Source organism: Falco naumanni, chromosome 5 (assembly GCF_017639655.2).
Source record: "Falco naumanni isolate bFalNau1 chromosome 5, bFalNau1.pat, whole genome shotgun sequence".
Classification (NCBI taxonomy): domain Eukaryota; kingdom Metazoa; phylum Chordata; class Aves; order Falconiformes; family Falconidae; genus Falco; species Falco naumanni.
In genome coordinates, this window is record NC_054058.1 from 841,341 (window position 1) to 860,937 (window position 19,597).

The following is a 19,597-nucleotide window of genomic DNA, read 5'->3' on the forward strand; positions in this document are numbered from 1 at the left end:
CTACTCTGGGTCCTCCAAGAAAAGCCCACAAAAACCACACCACCCTCTCTGCAACCAGCTACCTCCAGAAGGCACAAGATCTGTATGCTGCTCATCCCCAGCTGCTTCCCAGTAACATCCAGGACACACCTTTGCTTTTTCTTTCTTTCATTTATTGTTCAGTATGGGACATAGGTAAGACATCTCACAGGGGTCTAAGCCGACAGGCTCCTTGCTGACAAGAGCTGAAGGATGCAGGAGACTGTAGATTCTTTTTCCTTTCCCCAGCACCAGTGGCCCTCTCTCTCCCTTCAGCACTGCAGGGAAAGGGGGAGGCACTAGCCAGGTTGACTGTGGGCTCTTACAGGTCAACAGGCAACGAGGATTTTGCCAATTCAGAGAGGAGGCTGTCAAGACTCTGCCAGGACAGGCTCCCACTAACAGGACTCCAACGTGTGTGGGGGTGGTTAGCAGCACAGCTAGAACAATGACTGTGGAGGGGGAAAGCCTCAGAGGAGGCTTCTGTACTGAGATGTGTGCCACAAAAGGTCCCTTCTTGCTTCCATTTCTTGCTCTCAACCACAAGGGACTGCTCCTCACAGGCTGCTTCAGTGTTTGGCATTGATAATATCCACAAACTCTGGCTTGAGAGAAGCTCCACCAACAAGGAAGCCATCCACATCATGCTGAGAGGCCAACTCCTTACAGTTGCTGCCAGTGACGGAACCTGAGGAGGGAGCAGTATTTTAAGGTCAGATGTGGCCAGCTCTAAAAGATAGGGCCAAGGCAAAGGCAAGACCTGCAAACTACTCACCACCTGTTACTATGCAGGCAGTAATACTGTCTCCCATTTACCTGAGCAAGCTAGCAGGCAGTTCTTCATGCTCTGACAATCTCATTTCCTCACCAGCAGAGCATGCTGTACAACTGCAGCTACAAGCAGAGAAACTAAGCGCTTCCTGCACTAAGAAGGGGCTTCAGAGTCATTTACCTCCGTAGATGATCCTAGTTGACTGAGCAACAGCATCAGACACGTGGCTTTTCAGCCACCCCCGCAGCTTCTCATGAACTTCCTGAGCCTGCAATGGAATAGAAAGTGTCCCACTGAGGGCTGAGCCATTCCACATGCAATTCCCTTCCAAAGAGATGGGAGGATCTCCAGAGATTCACTAAGCCTTTAGAGAGAATCTCTGGGAAGATCCTTTGAGTGGAAAGGGTCAGCTGGTCATTTAGTCTTCCACTTTTCCCCTGCTCGTACCTGTTGGGGAGTTGCAGTTTTACCAGTTCCAATAGCCCAAACTGGCTCGTAGGCAAGAACCACTTTACTCCAGTCCTTCACGTTATCTGGGGAGAAGGCACATGTAAGCACAGTACCCCACACAGGGAAGGGCAGAGCTAGAAAAAAATTCCGGAACGTGCAGGCCTTTCACTAACATGTTAGTGTTAATACTGTGTGTGAACATTTGCAGCAAGGTATCTGCAAACCTCACAAGGAAGGCCAGGATGGTCGTTTCCCAAGTGTCCAAAGCAGAAGAAGTGCACCTGTCTTCTTCCCTTACCAGCAATGGCCTTGGTCTGTTCAAAAACCACCTTCTCGGTTATGCCAGCTTCTCTCTCGTCCAGCTTCTCCCCAATGCAGGCAATAACTCCGAGGCCCTCAGCCAGAGCATGAGCCACCTTCTGCCCAATCAGCTGGGAATGGAAGAGAAACAAAGTCACAGGCAGGTCATGTTTTAACTGCTCACTCCTCCAGCCTTCGCAGGGACCTCCGAGCTCTCCATTCCAGGGGAACTCACCTCATCAGACTCCCCAAAAACATGCCGTCGTTCCGAGTGGCCCAGGATCACCCACGCGGCTCCAATGTCTTTTATCATGGCAGGGCTGGGGAGAAAGGAGACTACTCGCACTCCTGGAGGAAGCCCCCGTCCCAGAGGCACTGCGGCCTGGCCGCCCCGCGGGCCCACCTGATCTCTCCCGTGAAGGCGCCCTTCGGCACCTTGTAGCAGTTCTGTGCTGCAACCCCAATCTTCGCATCCAGCTTCTGACGGGCAAAGTCCAGGTAGATGGAGGGGGCTCCGCAGACCACCTCTGTGAGGCAAGGGGGTCGTCACCCTTGGGATGGGGCAGGGGCAGAAACTGCTGCCAGCCCCCAGCCCAGGGGCCACCGCTGCCCCCGCACCCAGGAGGGCTCAGCCTGCCCACCCTGGCAACTTTGAGGACCCCCTACCCCCATCCGATGACTCCACAGCGGGGGGGGCAGCCCACCTGGATCAGGCTGGTGGCCAGTTCCCGCCGATCGCCTGGCCCGGGGGACACACACTGGGGGCGGGGGGGAGGGGACGGGGGGCTGAGGCAGAGCCCGGAAACACACATACGGGGGGGGGGGGGGGATGGGCTGCGCAGGGCCCGGGGACACACACACACCGGGGGGTGGGGGGATGGGCTGCGCAGGGCCCGGGGACACACACACACCGCGGGGGTGGGTTGAGGCAGGGCTCGGGCCGCCCGCCCCCCCGGGGCCTGCTGGGGGGAGGCCGACCCCGGCCCCGCCGCCCTGGAGATGGCCGCCCGCGCCCCGCGGGCCCCGATCCGGTGTCGCGGGTATATTTAGCCCCGGCCTCGGGTTATATTTAGGCCCGGCCGCCCTCTGGCATTTGCCGCCGCCCGCCCGGGCCCCGCCGGGCCGCCAGGCGACGTGCGCTACGTGCGGCCGCGCGCTCACCGGTGTCGGCGGAGAGCTTGGCGCCGTTCAGCGTGTGGATCAGCTCGCCCAGGCTCTTCTTGTCGCCGTTCATCTTCCAGTTGCCCCCCACGAAGAACTTCCTGGGCGCCATGACGGGAGCGGGCGGCGGCCGGCACCCGAGGAGACGCGAAGGTCAGCGGCAGCGCGCGGACGCCGGCGCACGGTTTTATAGCACGAGGCCCCGCCCCCAGCCCCGCCCCTCTGGCTCAGGACCGCCCGCCCGGCTCCCGCTGGCGCGGCCGCTGCTCCGGCTTTCGCCGCGCTCCAGCTCCCGGTGGCCCCAGCTCCCGGTGGCCCCGGCTCTCGCCCGGTCCCAGCTCCTGGCGGGCCCGGCTCCGGTTCCCAGCTCCCGGTGAGCCCGGCCCCTCGCTGGCCCCGGCTCCCCGTGCCCCCCTGCCCCTCGGTGGGCCCGGCCCCGCGACAGAGGGCTCTGCTGCGCCGCCAGTGTCAACCCCCGGCACGTCCCCCCCGCCCGGGGGCCCGAGCGATGCAGGACGCGGGTCCGGGCACAAACCCGCGCGGTATTTTCAACTTTTATTTTGTCCCTCGTGTATTTTGGCATGTAAAGGGCACACAAGGCGGGGGGAGCTCTGCTCGGGGCCCACCCTGCTGCTCGCCCCTCGCCCGGCAGGGCAGGCAGGAGGACCCCCCCATACACAAGCCACACATACACACGAGCCCCCTCCTCCCCTTCGGACAAGGAGGTGGCGTCACCCCCCCCAAGCAGCAAAGCACTAGGGCTGTGTGTCACAGGGTGGGGACAGTGAGGACATTTCCTACAGAGAGATATTTCCCCCAACCCCCCCCCCCCCCCCGGACCCCCTTTGCTCATGGCCATGGAGGCTCCAGCCCCCGGTCTGTTAGTCAGGGACCTTCCCCACGTGTCTCTGCAGCGGTCACGATGCGACAAGTGGGGAAAAGAGAAGAACCCTGCTCTCATCCTCACTGCCCCCACCCCTTCCCCCCCACGCCACCAGCCCGCTCTCCCCCCACCACACACAGCAAGAGGATGTTCTAGCTGGGAACCCGTTGATAGAAGTAGATGTAGCCCAAGTCCTTGGGGGGCTTCTCAGAAGCACAGACTTTCTGGTCGTTGTAGATCACCCACCTGCAACAGGCAGAAGGAGCTCAGGGACACCATTCTGTGGCTAAGGTACCACTCGACTCCCCCGCCTGCTCCCATCCCTGACCCCCAAGACCTCTGAAAGAACAGGGGTGGACAGTGATTTAAAGCTCCTGCTCAGAGCCCCCATAACACTCTGAAAGCCCCTCTTACCTGCCATCTTTCTTGATGTGACAAACGTAGTGTCCACACATAGTTGAAGTGCCCATGTGGCTGATGAAGGCAAATAGCTGATATTCTTGAGAGGAGAAAGGAAAAGAGGATCGTCGGGGAAAAAGGAAAGGCATCTTACCCCAAAACACCCTGTGCAAGGCCCTCCTCTAGGGAAGGCTCCCTGGAGGAAGCCCTGCTAGGTAATAATTTAGAATTGGTTCCCCATCAAGTGTAACTGTGAGTGGTTTAAGGCCAAATGTGCAGGGAAATAGGAGACGGTAACTTCAGTTTAGCCTTCTCTCTTCCAACTGTTTATCTGTCCCATGGATGCCGGACAGGTAACGGCAGGGATTCCCCCTCCCTGTGGCACCCGGCAGCTGAGCAGCACTGGCACCAGTTCTGCACACAGACTGGAACCTGTTTTTTCAATGGAAGCCTAAAGAGCAGAAAAGCCTTCTGGGACGACTGGGAAAACACAACACAGCCCTTCCCATCTTTCACCTGACGGCACTCCCCCTGCCCCTCTCTCATTGGCTTCAGGTAATCCCCAGCCTGAAGACCCTACTTTGCCATCCCTCTCCTTTTCCTCCCTGCTTCTGCCTCAAGCAGATCAGCTCTGCGGCAGCTGCTGCTGCTGCAACTGGTGGTACTGCACGGAGATTCGGGAGGATAAAGCCGTGCTGAGCCTGCATCCCAAAATCCACATTCCTACTGCTTGGAACTCACTTCCAGGCCCATCGCGCACTTTAGGACCCACAGGGACAGATTCAGAGATGGACTCGGCTGCTGAGCGCCCCTCTGAGATGTCCATAGCAGCTTCTGCATCAAGGTCATCAATGTGACTAAAGATCCAATCCACAGCACGCTCCAGACTGTTGTTCTGGAAGGAAGAAGAGAAGACTGCGAACTCGGGAATCCCTGTTCCTGAGAATATCCTTTCACTCTCATGCCACCCATGCCCCTCACCGTGGCTCTAAGAGCTTTCATAGCCTGGTCCCGGGAGAAGCCCATGGAGACAATGGTGGCCACGCTGTCTTCTGAAGGAGGGTCTGGGCAGGCAATAGTTGACCCTGGTCCACTGGATCCAGGGAGAACCAACGGGTTAGCGAAGTCTGCAGCAGGAAACACAGGACAGCTCAGAGCCACCAGATCTCTCCAGGAGGGATACAGTCCGAGTCCAGACTACAGCTTTCCACTGCAGTAGTGGGACAGGAAGGAAAATGGCCCAAGTGCTAAAAGCTTCCCCGTGGCCATGCAGCCTCATACCTGGATCATCCATATGTGACATGACCCAGTTCATGGCAGCCTCAGCCCCACTGTTCCCTGTGTAATACACGGCTTTGCGGCAGGCATCCATGGGAAAGCCCATCTCCACTAGCTGGATTATCACCGACTCATCCAACATGGGTGCTGTGGGGAGACAGAGATTAAAGCCACCCACTCCCACCCATCCCTGCCTGCTCCGTTCTCTGCAGTGTCACACAGCCTCCCTGGCCACCATTTCCTGGCTTCATTTCACACAGAGTTCCACCTCTCTGCTCTTCCCATCCTTTACTGCCTTTTGTCTTCAGAAGGCGCAGTCTCACACACAGGCAACCCAGGGAACAAAAGAATTCAACTCATGAACTCAAGAGCACTGGACCTTCTGTGGCCTCCAAAGCCTACCTCACGCTGTGGCTTGTGAAAATAAAATACCTCTGCTAGTTAAGTCTTTTACACATCCCAGCTCTGCCTCCCCTAAACGCACTAGACATGCCACCTCCCAGTCTTCCACGGAACAGGAATCAACAAACTCCCTTGCATAACAGGCATGCAAGGGAGGCAGCCGGCATTTGCTGACAGATGAACAGGGAAAGTCTGAGCAAGTGGGAAACCGCTAGCATGGGAGACAAGGCAAGGAGAGCAAGGAAATGAGTCAGGCATCAGGAAGAGAGGAGAACCACTAACATGTCGGAGAGGAGAAGTGAGGGGAGCAGAAGGAGTCGTCGTCCTCGTTGCCATAGAACCCCAGGCTACCTTTGGGCTCATCTGGTGTCACCAGTGGGGGTGCAATGTCTGGCATTTCTTCTTCTCCATCTTGCAGCCCTGTTCCCTGCAGTGCAGAGATATCCAGCTCCTCTGGCATTTCAATGGAGACATCTGCAAGATATAGTCTTGCTCAGCCCCCCCACAGGGGCAGAGCCAAGGACTTGGCTGGGATATGTAGAAAGGTAAGTCCCTGGGGATGAGATACACTGCAGCCTGCAGCTCCTTTTGGGATAGTTACGTTCTTTTTTGCAGTAATGACCACAATACCCATATGTGACTCCCAATATCTATATGTTCCGTGCTTCTCATCCTCCTTACCAAGCTTTTTGGGCACCCAGTCCAGACCGAAAGTGAATTTCTTGATTTGGATCACCAGATAATCTGGGAAAGAGGCGAACCGTGTTGTTCTGGAAAAAGACAAATAATACTTTCAAATACTTTGTCAGCGATGACTGAAGGCACCTAGCTGATTCAAGAAATCACCAAGTGGAGACGTGTCCACAGCAGGGGATGCACACATCTGTGCAGCTCTCCTATGCTGAGCTTAAAGCTCCTCAAACACAGAACCTTTTCTAAAGAAGATGCTCGGACAAGAGAAGATGGAACGCAACATTTACAAAATCCTGGGGTATGAGGAAAAGTAGCACCCATTCTCTACGTTCCAATCCTGTATTTCCAAGCCTCCTCAGATTTTAGTATTTAATTAGAAGTCTAACCTTTAAGCAATGTAGAGGAAATAACATATTAGACTGACAGATACAGCTGTGGGAACTGACAAGCTTTCAAGTACAAGAGCACTTCTTTGGATACGAAGCAGGAGCAGTGAATTTTAAGCTAACTGAATTTGATTGAACATTATTTGGTTAAGACAATTTGACAAAGAGGGTGTCTGGAATCTATGAAATAGAGGGGAATGTTTGCGAAGGGAGAAGCAGTAGTAAGAGAGACAGATACTTATTATGGGGGGTAATCGTAACATGCCGTAAAATTAATTTAAGCAATGGTATATGTTCAATGCTAATTCTTACAAAGTGTTTGAACACAACTCACTACTTAAAAGCAAAACAGAACATTGCTTTTCAATGTGATTGTGTTACTGTCTGTTTATAGCAGCTATTGCTTAATAGTAGAGTATTTGTTAGAAAACCACTTCCAATTCTTTGAGGACTACTCTCATTGTAGAGGAACAGTCAGTCGCATCACAGCAGGAAGGTGCTTACGTTTGTAATCTCACTACTCAGCTGCACTGTTGCATGTGCTGCAGGCAGTGAGACACATTAAAGCCATTTTTTAAACCTTGCTATTAGCATTTAAGTTAGCATTCTTTAGAAAACTCTAGGCCTTATAAATACATGCCATCAAGAATCTGTTAGGCTCAGTGTTTTGCTCAAAATCTAATGGCTAAAAACTTCCTTCAAAGAAATTTTAGAGAACATGCAAGACCAGTGTTGCCATACTGTCAATACTGATTTTAAAGCTAAATTTTGAATTTAGAATAAAATCTGCTAATTTTCTTGGAATGTCACTGTATTTTCATAGGCCCTCAGCAACCAAAATCTGATGGTAAGGACTTCCCTAGCACTGCTGTTCTGCCCACTGTAATTAATCCCTTGAGGGCAATCACTCCAGCACTGATGGACTGGTTCCTCCTCTGCCTCTGTGTTCTGTGGGTCCAGGGTGTGGAGGACTACAATGCTTTGGTAACGCTTCTTCCCTAAGCAACTAAAAGAAGTCCCCAAAGAGGCAGCTACTACCAGCTAGGCTATGATGAACCGGCAACTCACACACACTCACTTGAGAGCCACAGACTTGGCCTGCAAGGCTGTGCTCCAGAAATCATCCACCTGCTCTGGAGCTCCATAGGCCTCCAGGCAGGAGCTGAAAGGCACCTTGGCTCGCACCAGCTCAGGCAGTGGCTGCTTCTCCTCCTCTGCCTGCCTCTTCTTCTCCTCATATTCCAGTAGTTCATCTAGAGAACAAAGCAGGGGAATCAAGCACCATCATCAGTTACTTACAAAGCAGCTGGTGTAAGCTACACCCAGAGGCAGCACAGGACTTAGAGATACACGCCATCAAGAATGGAGCACAAAAGTAGACAATGCCTTCCAGAGCACTGCTCTGCTGCTGAATCCCAGCTCAGCTTGTGGTGTCACAGGGAAGGGCTCTAGAGGGACATCACCGTGTCACACCACCTCTGAAGAAATCAGCCTGATCCCACAAAAGCAGGTAAAGGATCTGGCTTCAGAAGTGGCAAAGTTCCTTTCTCCTTTAAGGAGTTCTGCAAGAATATTACAATATCCAAACATAGTTTTTGCTACTGTTCTGGCCTTGGCACATCACTGACCTTTGTTGAGCGCAGCATCCATGGGCACAGGCAGCTGCATAATATAGTCCACACGCTGGGTATATTTCACCTTTTCTGTGGCCAGGCACTTCAGCTTCTCCTCCACCAGAAAACGGAAGACCTCATTAGGGTTCTCCGAGCTGCGGCAGTTCCTCTGCAGGAGGGGTTAGAAGGATGCATGTAACATCAGAATGGTATAAATTAGTATCTGCAGTAGCAGTGGTTCCACGTGGGACATGGCTAAAGAGTATTCACTTCTGTACCCAACCCACCGGAAAAGATGGCAAAGAGTAAACTAGAGCCAACTTCTCTGCCCCAGGAACCCACGCCATTCCTGCTCCTAAAGAAGGCCATTTCCATCTCCAGCTGTGCCATTCCCAAAAGAGATTCCCCCAAGGAATTGGCCCTGAAAACACGGCCAAGCATCCCTTCCCCTCTGCTCCCGCAGGTGCTAGCCAGCCCATTTCCTTGCCTTCTCTCCCTCTCTCTGCTCTGATTGCCAGCTTCTCCCCGCCCCTCCTCCCTGCCCTGCTGTGGGGAGAAAACAAAGCTGGGCTTTTCTCCGTGATTTGATAGATAGACTCAACCATTACCTCCACCATGTTGATGAAGTGCAGAAAGAATTCCTGGGCGTCCTGCTGTCGGTTAGTGGAAAATTCTGGGTGCCCCTTTCCAATGAGGGATTTAAACATGCGTGGAGCAATGCCGTTTTGCATGCCCTGCAAATAACAAGGTGGAAGAGGGAGGTGGTCAGAATTTGCCAAGCATGATTCCTAGCATGTAGCACTCAGCTATGCTTTTCTTCAGGTGACAGGGCCCTGGAATGAGCCCCAGGACAAGTCTTCGGACAGGGTTCTCCCTCCTCTCCCATGTAACGCACACAACACCTCATGCAACAGACATGCTGTGAGGATGCCATATCCAAGTCTCACCTTCTGATCGGGCTGCTGCTCCCCATCTGCAGAAGCTGGCTTTGAATACTCCCCAGAAAGCAGTCCGTGGCCCAGCTTGGCTCTGGAATGGTGAAGAAGTCACTGTTAGCATTGCAATGGTTTCTTCAGTCCCACATACTCCAGGAGCCACAACAACCCATCCAGCTTTAACCCTGCCACGGACTGTCCATCTTGCAGAGATCGGCTTTCCCTGCTGCACCAGCCAAGACCATCGTATCTTGCTCTGCTCTCTGGTCCCATGCGACATCGTGGACTCGCAAGTTACCAGGACTTCTGGGCACCAATCTCAACCGGTGCTCACACGTTGGGCAGGACATCAAGCAACAGCTGCTTTTTCCCTGCAGAAGGGCAGCTGGTGCTGAACCACACAACTGCTGCGTAAGAGCCAAACCAGGCTGCAGCCTGCCGCGGGTAAATAGCAGCGTGCCTGCCTGCCTGTGCAGGAGGCACAGGGCAGAGTGAAATGGTCTGAGCCAGAAATAGCACTGCTGCGAGCAGACTGATTGCATTTTCCCAGGGGAACGATTAAGAATGACTGCATGAGGCACTTGATGGACAACAGTGATGTTCAGCAACTTCCTCTTATGCTCAGACTCTCTTGCTGTTCCAGTTCACTCCAGTCCTTCCCCATGCCTGCTTGCCATTTGTCTGGAACCAAACCCTACCAATCCTCCCTTTGCCCAGGCAACAATCTTTCTGGCTGTCTCAACTTAATCCCCTCCTCAGTGAACACCTCACTCCAAGCTGTCCAAATCTAGAATCTTCCCTAACCACTGAACTCCCTTCCACAAACACCACCTTCCAATCTTCCACCCCACCCCTCCATACACTGCTTTCCTCTTTTAGAGCAGACATACCACAGAACTGATGTACTTAAAAACGCAATACTCCCCCAAATCTTGCGTGCCTTCTTCTGTAGATATTCGCCTGCAACTGCTCACACAAAACCTCTTGCAGGAAGCCTCTTTAAGCATATATAAATTAACCCCTGAGAATGAAGTTGCCTAAATCTACGTATTTCTTTGCTTTTAGCCATCTCCATTGCAGACAGCAAGCAGCTTTTTGGTGTTACACAGACAGAATACACCCCCCAGAAAGCCCCCCGTGGCAGCAGACGGCACTGTGTGCCCCACGTAACACCATAAGCGCCTCTCATGAACAGAGGTGCACTCTGGCCTCTCCATCTACAGCATTCGGATAAACTTTTTTGGCTTAGATCTTTAGTGATGACTGAGGATCAGTGTCTCTGGTAGTGGACACAGAAACAGAGAGTCAAGGCTCGAGGGAGAAACCTGCAGCAAGGCACACGGTAGCAGCACAGAGGGGACGCACCCAGGCAGCCTCAGCTTTCCTTCTCTCACCAAAACTCTACGTACACTTGTGTGCTGAAGTCCTGTGTGGGGTCCGAAGGTGCACTTTGGAATATCTTCTCCAACTTGTCCACATACCTGCAAAGCAAACCGGAGCAATCTAAGGGGCAAATGGGTTCATCTAGTAAAGACATAGTTCTGAGTCTGATTACTGTCAACAGAATCTCCCAGCTCTAGGAGACCTTTGTACTGATCCCAGGGCATCCCAGGCTAATGGAAAGGAGTCATTAAGCTCACTTACTTTCTCTGGAAGTCTGGGATACTGAACAGCACCTGCATCACAGAATTGAGGTAGCAACTGTTGCCCAGGTTACGGATACCAGTGTACCCAGGCCCATAGAGGGGCTTGAGCTGCACGCCGGACTCCTGGATGAGCTCCCACTCCCCAATGCGCTGGTTCATGTCTATTTCCAGTTCTGTCATTGTCTTGTCTGTCTGTGGAGGGAAAGAACAGGAAAAACCACCAAAGAAGGCTCAAGGGAACATCAGAAGTGTGAAAAGTACAATGCTGTAGAGAAACACAGAATCAAAACCATTCTATTTTATTAAATTAGAAGAGGAGGAAGATACAAGAATTGTTTTCAGATATCTGAATACATGGGACAGAGAGAGGAATGAGAAGAAACATGGGAGAAACCTGGACCATTCCTTGTAAAAAGGCATGGAAATCACACACTAACACTGAATCTAGGGAACAAATCTCAGTGCCTGGGAACCTCCCTGCTCACAGTACCAACACAGAACCCCAAGGAAATACAACTTGAGGGGCAAGGAAGAAAGGCAGAGAAGGCAATGAAAGAGGCAGACAACTCTGCCTGACAAGAAACAGGGTTTCTTGACCAGGAATGGTTCTACATAGCCACAGAAAGCTGGGTCCCAGCTGAGACACCTTAGAGTTGCTTCTCTCCCTCTCTGGGCCTATGGAGGACCTGCACACACACCCCCCCCCCCCCTCACCTTCTGCATCTTGAGCATGTCAATCCCAAAGTGAGCAAGGTGTTCTGCCAGGTTGGGATCCAACACCATATCATCCTCATCGTAGGAGTAGACATCTGTGCAGGAACACAGAGGGAAAAGAAGAGACTTGTAATGCCTTGTGATCTAAAATTTGCCACCGGATGAAAAGAACAGAGCACTCAGGAGTGGGAGTTTTGGCAAACTGAGCAGCTGTGGTTTCTCTCCTTTCTCAGGAGAGTAGCACAACAGCTGGAACATTGAGATTCCTCCAAAACATGTGAGAAGAAAACAAACTTTGTCATTGATCAAGGTAGAGGGATACATGTATACCTGGAGTGAGGAAAGTGGGTTCTGTACCATATACTCTCTGCTCAGGCTTTAAACACAAAATTCTTTGATAAACATCCCACCACAGAAAATAAGATGGCAACCTGGATAACGATTCTAAACCCCTCAAATTAAAAGGGAAGGGAGGAGGAAGGCAAGGTTTTATCAGCTGGTTCTTTGCCTGCTACAAGAAGCAGGTCATAGTGGGTGTCCTGGTTTCAGCTGGGATAGAGTTAATTTTCTTCTCAGTAGCTGGTGCAGTGCTGTGTTTTGGATTTGGTGTGAAAATAATGTTGATAACACACGGATGTTTTTAGTTGTTGCTGGGCAATGTTTATACTAAGTCAAGGATTCTTCAGTTGATTAGGCCCTGCCAGGGAGAGGGCTGGAGAGGCACAGGAAATTGGGAGGAGGCACAGCCAGGACAGCTGACCCAAACTAGCCAAAGGGACATTTCACACCACAGAATGTCCTGCTCGGTATATGAACTGGGGGTGTGTGGGGTGGCCGGGGCCTGCTAGTTGCTGCTCGGGGACTGGCTCGGCATCGCTCAGCAGGTAGTGAGCAACTGTGTTGTGCATCACTTGTTTTCTTTACTCCCTTCCCTTTGGATTTTATTCCTCTACCTTTCTCCCTCATTTTCATTATAATTTTTAGCGTTATTATTATTGGTTTTGGCTTATTTTATTTTCATCATTTAATTGTTCTTATCTCAACCCTCATGTTTTACATTCCTTCCCGATTCTCCTCCTCATCCCTCTGCAAGGGGGTGGGTGGGTGAGTGAGTGGCTGCGTGGCACTTAGTAACCGGCTGGGGTTAAACCATACCAGTGGGAAGGTTCACAACAGGATGACACCTATTACCATTCCAGGTAATAAGATGGGCAACACCAGCCTGATACCTGGAAACCTTCCCTGATTTGCCCTGTCAGAGACCCCAGCCAGGCCAAGTGGTGCCTGGCACAGCTATAAACCTTAGGGGGTCCCCCTTCTCACCAGCCCCATCAGGAGTAATTGTTCCCAGTTTCACAGCCAGTGGGTAGCCAGTTTCCCGGTAATGCTCGACTGCGTGATTGTTGCCACCGCTGCCATCAAAATAGCGCCGACCGCAGAGGATGGCTCCGTCGGTCATGTTCAGCCACAGGTTCTCCCTCATGTCACACTTGCTGCACTTCCAGCCACTACGGACAAAGAACAGGGAAAAAGAGATTAGGGTGAAAACCTTCAGGTTCTGCCTCCCGAGCCCTTTCCATTACTACCCACTGACCATAGTGTAAGCACTCTCATTCCTCTTTTACTTCAGAACACTGAGCATCCTGAAATAACACCTTAGTTTGCCACTTCCCCTGAATTTACTATGACAAGGCACACTCAGAGACTCACAAAAGAAGTCTCGTCTGCTGCTGCAGTCCAGGACAGGAGAAGGTGGTGACGGGGATGGGTCTGGGGTACAGAGCAATAGAGCTAGTTTCAGTACTGTGCTCACCATGGTGGGATGCGGACATCATTCTGAAGTTGGTGCAGGGAAAAAGCATGTTTGGAAACACGTCGAACCTCCCCATCCCAAGCCTGCACCTCCTGCTTCCGTGAGGCTGAATCTGCTGTCAGGATAGCCTCAACCGCACTGGCAATCTGGAATTAGGACAGCAGGAAAAAAAAATATGAAGGGCACAAGGGAAGAAGCTTCCAGTGCCACAACACTCCACATTTAGCTTCAGATTGGCAAGTCAGTTGTGCTAGGGCAGCATTCAGGAGGCTCGGTCGTAAGCCAGGATTCTGTAATATAAAGCACTGTGTAAGTGCAGGGCAATCCTGCTTATTGCAGGCTGAGACTTCACAGCAGCTCTGCAGGATCCCTTTTACAGGACAGCGGTTCCTTGTCTGTAACGGTGCATTTCCTTCTTGCCAATAGAAAACAGCCCTCTGCCCAAACATACCCTGTCTCTGACCAGGTCTGGTAGTCCCTCCAGCCCATCACGAGGAATATCCAAATGCTCTGGGAAAATTACTATTTTTACATCTTCGTCATATTCAAACTTTTCCTCTGTGATGTCAAATCCACCTTCTACACCTATAGGAACGAAAAACATTGCAGTAACGGGTAAAACCTGTGGATAACTGGCTAGCTGAAAAAGGTCTCATAGACATAGTCCAGCTGGCTGGACAAAAATGCATATCACTCTCAGCTTATCTGAAGTAAAGCAAAAATACACTGTCTTTGGCTGTTCTTGTTACACAATAACAGGAAGATTTCGGTGGGAAAAGAATGTTGCAGGTGGGAACAGATAACTACAGAAGAGAAACTAGGGGCGGGCTTGGTATTTAGGCAACTAACCAATAATGAGCTTAACTTTTGTAATATGTATGAGCTAATTATAACAAGGCATAAAAGGTGACTGTAAGAGACAATAAACAAAGTCTGCTGATCACTCATATTGAGTGACTGTGTCTTCCCTCCATCGCAACAAAAACCAAATAGCTTGCAATGCTGCTTTGCCCGTAGCCTACATGAAATAAGGCACCAGGACTAAGACAAAGTTCTTGATCAATGATCCACAATCTTTCTTCCACTTCTGGATACCAAAGTTTCTGCTGGTGGTGTGGACTTCACAGGAGCAAATATAAGCCTAGCAACAATAGGTTTGCTTTTCCCAGCTCTTTTTTTTTTTTTACAGATGCTTAGGAGGAATCTCCAGACCCCGAGTACAACCAAAAAAAAGACCTGCTCTAAAGAGACACTGGCCAGAACAGAGCCATGACAAAGCACTGCTGTTCATCCTTCAGAGTATATCCAAGACGACGGATGGTGACATGCACAAAGTGGTCACATTCTAACCCAGTGCAAAGGTCTAGTCTACCAGCATCTTTAAGGAGCCTGGCTCTGCTTCTTGCCTCTTCCAGGAAGGACAGTTCAGAGTCCTGAACTTGGGAAAGGAGAACCAGGAGTTCCTCTGGAACCAGAATATCCTGAATTACAGAAAAAGTCTTAGGAGAGGTACAGTGCTAGTAGTTTCTCATGCCCACCTAGCCGTGCTTTCCAGAGGTTGCAACAGAAATGGGAGTTCCACACATAAAAGGTTATTTGCCCGATGACAAGGGTAATGGACACTCACCCAAAACATCTGCAGTGCAGGGAGCAGTTTCTGATTTATGAAGGCACTCAGGGAAAAACCTTGGCCCTTCCTGTTCTCCAGGCATTCACATCTTACATCCCAGAGGAAACAGGCAGAAGACATATTGCTTACTAGCAGCCTTAATTCCCTACGTTTTTTTAACTTAATTTCCTTTATTTCTTTAAAAATGGCATGCTGCGACTGCAACAGATCTTGGGAGATCTGTAGCTGCAACAAACCTGTGAAAGGAATACGAGGTTTTTCTGTTTAGTGTCTCTGCCTCAAGAATCCTGTGCGTGACACAGTCCCAGTAACCATTACTGCATTTGGTTAAAACATTATTGACAAAAATACCCGTTTCCTGTGATCTCCTGCAACCCTCTCATTAGATACCTACAATTTTTAGGCTATGCACAAACTGCTACATATGAATACAGGCACTGCAAGCCTGAGTGATTTTAGAAATACCTGAAAACAGTCACCAGCATCATGCAACAACATACCCAGATAACCCTCTTGGTGGCTCTTCAGCACATCCCAGAGATCTCCTGTCACCACTTCAGAGTAAAGCAATACACAGTCCCTCAGGGTATTTATTACACAATTCCTGAACTCTAAACAGACTAAAACAGACTGGTGAGGTCCCCTCAGGTGCTTATGTGAACTTTCTGAGGCTGCAGATGAGGAAGAAGGTCTTCAGCCAGCAGACTGCCTTCTAGCCCTTCTTTCCCTCCATACAGCCAAAAGCTTGCCACAAAGTACACTATCTCCCTCTCCACAGCTGTATCTAAGCACCACAGACTCCAAAAGCCATCCAACTGACACATGGGCATGGGAAGCAAGCACTACAAGGTTTTTTCCCCCGTGGAGAGGGAAGGTGAGGTACACAGGGATCAAGGGCCACATTTTGCAGCCAATGACATTTTGCTCCTAAGTCCTTCTAGTACTTTAAAAAAGTCTCCCATGTTAGGATTCAATAAACCACCACAGTTTAGCTTAAAAAAATCGGGGGGTGGGGGGGGAATCTCTCCTGGATTTAACATCACTGCCTCACGGGGCTAATACTTTCTTTTATTCTCTCCTGCTCCACCCATGCCGCTAGGCTGTTATCACAAGCAGGTATTTGCTGCCCCAGTGACAACACTTGCCTCAAGACCTTTGTAGAATTGAGGATGCAGAAAGAAGTCATAATGCAGACTGTGGAGAGACTCATCTCTCCAAAAGTAGCATAATCATATACATAAAAGCACTGGCTATCTGAAGAAACATAGATTTTTAGTCTCAGTTTTGCTAGAAGTGGCCTTTGGGACTCCATTCACCTCACCACAAAAACAGGGAGCAACTGAACGTCTTAATACTGGTGTTTGTGCTGTGGCAGCAGTGGAGTCACTGGGCATCTGTTACACAATGGCACAGCCAGGGAAAAAGTGAGCAAAAAGCAAGACGTGTACGGCTCAGGTTCTGCATTTCCCTCTAGTGGTCAGCTTCCAGCAAGCCAAGAACCTATCTCTACTAAAATAATGTCCCTACCTTCTGCTTTATAGATCTCCATAACGGTTCACAAATTACTAGCTGAGACTGCTCCAAATGAGAAAACGTCATTGATTGCCATGACAGCCTTCTCAGTAAGTGCAAGAGAGTAATGGAACACCAGCCATGTTTTTCAAAAAAAGGGCTTGTTTTTAATATTTTAAATGTGCACATGTATTTCCTTCAGTATCAGTCTGGTATTTCAAAGACCTATAGAGCCAAAAACATTAAGACGGCATTTACCAGTAATTTCTTCCCCACCTATATATGTAACACTAGTTCAATACCTGAGAAGTTTAAAAAGCAGTTTTTCTGTCAGAAACTTCAAACTTAGAGTTTCTCAAACTTCCTTCAGCCCTGCACTGGACACATTTGCATTAAGCAACAGCCCCATACTGGTTACAGCCACACCAAGGTGAGTCAGACATAAGGAGTTACGAGAGGATGCAAAACATATTTATCTACAGAAAACACAATGCAGCTTTAAACACAGAACAAAACTACCACCTCAACAACTGTTCTGCAGAAACTGCCCATCTAAGACTCACTAGAAAACACAAAGTTTTAATTCGGTTGGGGATGCTAGCTTCAACTAGCCCAGAAGAGGAAAGGCAAAAGAGACTGGCCACAACGCCAGGCAGCTCCAGGACTGGCTCAAAACAAGGATGATATGGTACACAAGTACTTTCTTACCAATGGCCAAGCGAGTTGGTTTCTTCCTTGGGGGATCCCCCGCACTGGAGTTGGTGTCTTCTTCCTTCTATTGGGTCGAGAAGAAATAGGGAATTAGCGTTCAGGGGGACAGGCAAGCTGTGGCAAGCCTTAAAGATTGAAATTAAGCTACTTTGAACACAGAAAGAGGCCAGGCAGGAACAGCGTGGGCAATCCATGCAACAATCAGCATAAGCAGAGCTGGAGAACTGGTGCCCACCCCAGTTCACCAAGAACAGTATCAGTTACATTATATAGAGAGAAAACTCTGTATCTGACTGAACACAGAGACACAGCCCAGCTCTCAACTTCAGAACAGGTTTGACTGGACATCTTTTTATTTTTTACCAGTTTACGTGTTCTTTTGAGGTGCAGGTAGACCCGCTGGCCTGTTTTCTGGTAGTGCTTTTCCACATATTGCTTCCCAAAGCCCAGGAACGTGTTCATGCAGATATACAAGCCGCCATCTGACTCCTGGAAGGACAGAAAGATAAAAGCTGAAGGGAGGTGGTAAAGAACGCCATTCTAGCTGCCAGGATAGGCACAGACTTACCTCTAGGAACACTACTCATTACTGATTAAATCATGGCTACATTCCTACGCACCAGCCACTTGGTAGGCTAGTCAGAAATAAGACGGCAAGCCCCAGCCTGGCTGTCCCAGGAGAACAGGTACTCCTGTTGAGACGATGTATTTGAAAACCTATTTGCCTGTTCATTTATGGCAGGATGCTACCAACTCAGGAAAGCCCAAGCTTCCTTAGAAGCTCATCTCGCAAAAGGCCCTCAGCATGCACAGTTGACAAGTTCAGAGCGTGGTACAATCACTGCCAACAAACCCATGCACCCTGTCTGAAAGCACAGTAATCCCCAGTGCCGTAGGGAGCGTTGCCAGACGACAGCGTGGGGAAGGTTAACAGACCACTCTTGGATTTTCTGCTGCTGCGTTCAAAAGCTTGTGAGTGGCTTCGACAGGGCTCCAGAGCCAGCCCTCGACATCCCACTGGCACCTGGGAAACCCCACGCTGGTTCCGCGGAGAGCCCTTTTCATTCAGCAGAGCGAGCCCTCTGAAGCCAACGGGGCCCGGCCCCACAGGCAGGCAGGCTGGGGCAGGGGGCACTGCCTGGGCCCCCATCCCGATCCCCACTGCGGAGCAGCGGGAGAGGGGCAGAGCAAGGGCTGCGGGGCCAGGCCCGCCGCGGGCAGCCAGGGGGGCCAGTCCGCCGGCTGCTGCTCCCTCGCAGGCCGCCCATCTCCCAGCCGCTGCCCGGTCCTTCTGGCGGGCCGGGGCGCAGCCCCGATGGGCGCCCGAGGAGGGGGCCTCGCTCCCCCGCCGCCCGGGCCCCCCCCGGACCCGCCCCGGCCAGGCGCGGGCAGGGAAGGAGGCGCAGCGATGCCGCGGGGTGGGGAAGAGACCACTGCCATCTTAATGACACAGCACCGACTGCCCCCCGCCTGCCGGGCCGCGCCACGCGGTGAGGCCAGGGGGGCTGCTCGCCCCCGGTTAGGGCGGGACCCCGGCCCGCCCCCCGGCTCTGCAGGGCCCGGCAAGCCCCCGCAGAACGCGGGGGGGGGGGGGGGGGGGAGGGGGGCTAGGGGGGGTACACGCTCCCCCGGCGCCCGGAGCCGGGCCGGGCCGCCACCGAGCGGGGCGAGCGAGTTGCCCACGCCCGCTGAGGCCCCGGGACTACAGCCCCCAGCGCGGCGCGGGCGGGGGAGCGCGGCCCAGGGCACGCCGGGCCCTGTAGTCCCCGAGGCCCCGCGCTCCGCTCGGCCGCGGCCCGCTCCGGCCGCCTGGGGACCACAAGTCCCATCGCGCCGCGGGAGGGCGGCTCGGTGGCGAGCGGGCGGGCCGGGAGCGGGCCGGAGCGGGGCGGCGCGGGCGGGCAGGCGAGCCGGTGGCAGGCCGCGCTTACCGGCGTGTCGAAGGAGAAGGCGCACTCGTCCTTGTGGACCCGGTCGCCGGCCTTGGGCACCCGGATGGACGGTAACACCGAGAGCAGCGCCTCGCTCAGCTCCGCCATGACAGCGGCTCACTGCGGCACCGCCCACAACCCCACCCTGACCAATCGGAGCGCGGTGTGGGCAGCCGCTCTCTGGCCAATCCCGCGCCCGGTAGCGAGGTGGGGGGCGGGGCACGCAGCACTGCCTGAGCGGCTCGTTCAATCGCAGACAGCTTCCCTCCGTCACGGGAGGCGGAGCCGGACTACTCCACCAATCGCCACGTCGAGCGGGGCGGAGGAGCTTACCCAAGATTGACAGCGTG

At 52.1% G+C, this 19,597-nt stretch overlaps 2 protein-coding genes across 3 annotated transcripts; both read right to left on the bottom strand.

Moving 5' to 3' along the window:
- Nucleotides 1-130: 130 nt before the first annotated feature.
- On the bottom strand, nucleotides 131-2,878 carry TPI1 (triosephosphate isomerase 1). The gene is made up of 7 exons (XM_040593893.1): nucleotides 2,702-2,878; nucleotides 1,944-2,067; nucleotides 1,776-1,860; nucleotides 1,539-1,671; nucleotides 1,238-1,323; nucleotides 971-1,058; nucleotides 131-706 (listed from the first exon to the last, which is right to left on the bottom strand). The coding sequence occupies exons 1-7, from the start codon at nucleotides 2,811-2,813 to the stop codon at nucleotides 588-590; spliced, it is 747 nt and encodes a 248-aa protein (XP_040449827.1). The 5' UTR covers nucleotides 2,814-2,878; the 3' UTR covers nucleotides 131-587.
- A 365-nt stretch (nucleotides 2,879-3,243) lies between these two features.
- USP5 (ubiquitin specific peptidase 5) lies at nucleotides 3,244-19,399 on the bottom strand. Of its 2 annotated transcripts, none has more exons than XM_040593882.1 (20): nucleotides 19,248-19,399; nucleotides 17,680-17,805; nucleotides 17,314-17,380; nucleotides 13,915-14,048; nucleotides 13,464-13,609; nucleotides 12,974-13,158; nucleotides 11,651-11,745; nucleotides 10,935-11,128; nucleotides 10,700-10,771; nucleotides 9,303-9,384; nucleotides 8,964-9,089; nucleotides 8,371-8,524; nucleotides 7,821-7,995; nucleotides 6,345-6,433; nucleotides 6,015-6,137; nucleotides 5,265-5,408; nucleotides 4,965-5,110; nucleotides 4,725-4,878; nucleotides 3,999-4,083; nucleotides 3,244-3,830 (listed from the first exon to the last, which is right to left on the bottom strand). In XM_040593882.1, the coding sequence occupies exons 1-20, from the start codon at nucleotides 19,353-19,355 to the stop codon at nucleotides 3,737-3,739; spliced, it is 2,499 nt and encodes an 832-aa protein (XP_040449816.1). In that variant the 5' UTR covers nucleotides 19,356-19,399; the 3' UTR covers nucleotides 3,244-3,736. The 2 variants fall into 2 exon arrangements, with proteins under 2 accessions (XP_040449816.1, XP_040449815.1); XM_040593881.1 differs by having other exon boundaries at nucleotides 5,946-6,137.
- Nucleotides 19,400-19,597: the final 198 nt, after the last annotated feature.

What these genes read in the sequence shown, in the direction of transcription:
- TPI1 (XM_040593893.1), bottom strand. Translation starts at nt 2,813, where the DNA reads ATGGCGCCCAGGAAGTTCTTCGTGGGGGGCAACTGGAAGATGAACGGC. An exon ending in TTTTTGGGGAGTCTGATGAG is followed by an intron (nt 1,672 to 1,775) that starts GTGAGTTCCCCT and finishes TTCCATTCCCAG; the next exon opens with CTGATTGGGCAGAAGGTGGC. An exon ending in AAACTGCAACTCCCCAACAG is followed by an intron (nt 1,059 to 1,237) that starts GTACGAGCAGGG and finishes ATTCCATTGCAG; the next exon opens with GCTCAGGAAGTTCATGAGAA.
- USP5 (XM_040593881.1), bottom strand. Translation starts at nt 19,355, where the DNA reads ATGGCGGAGCTGAGCGAGGCGCTGCTCTCGGTGTTACCGTCCATCCGG. An exon ending in AATTACTCCTGATGGGGCTG is followed by an intron (nt 11,746 to 12,973) that starts GTGAGAAGGGGG and finishes GTTCCTGCACAG; the next exon opens with ATGTCTACTCCTACGATGAG. An exon ending in TGAAAGCTCTTAGAGCCACG is followed by an intron (nt 4,879 to 4,964) that starts GTGAGGGGCATG and finishes TCTTCCTTCCAG; the next exon opens with AACAACAGTCTGGAGCGTGC.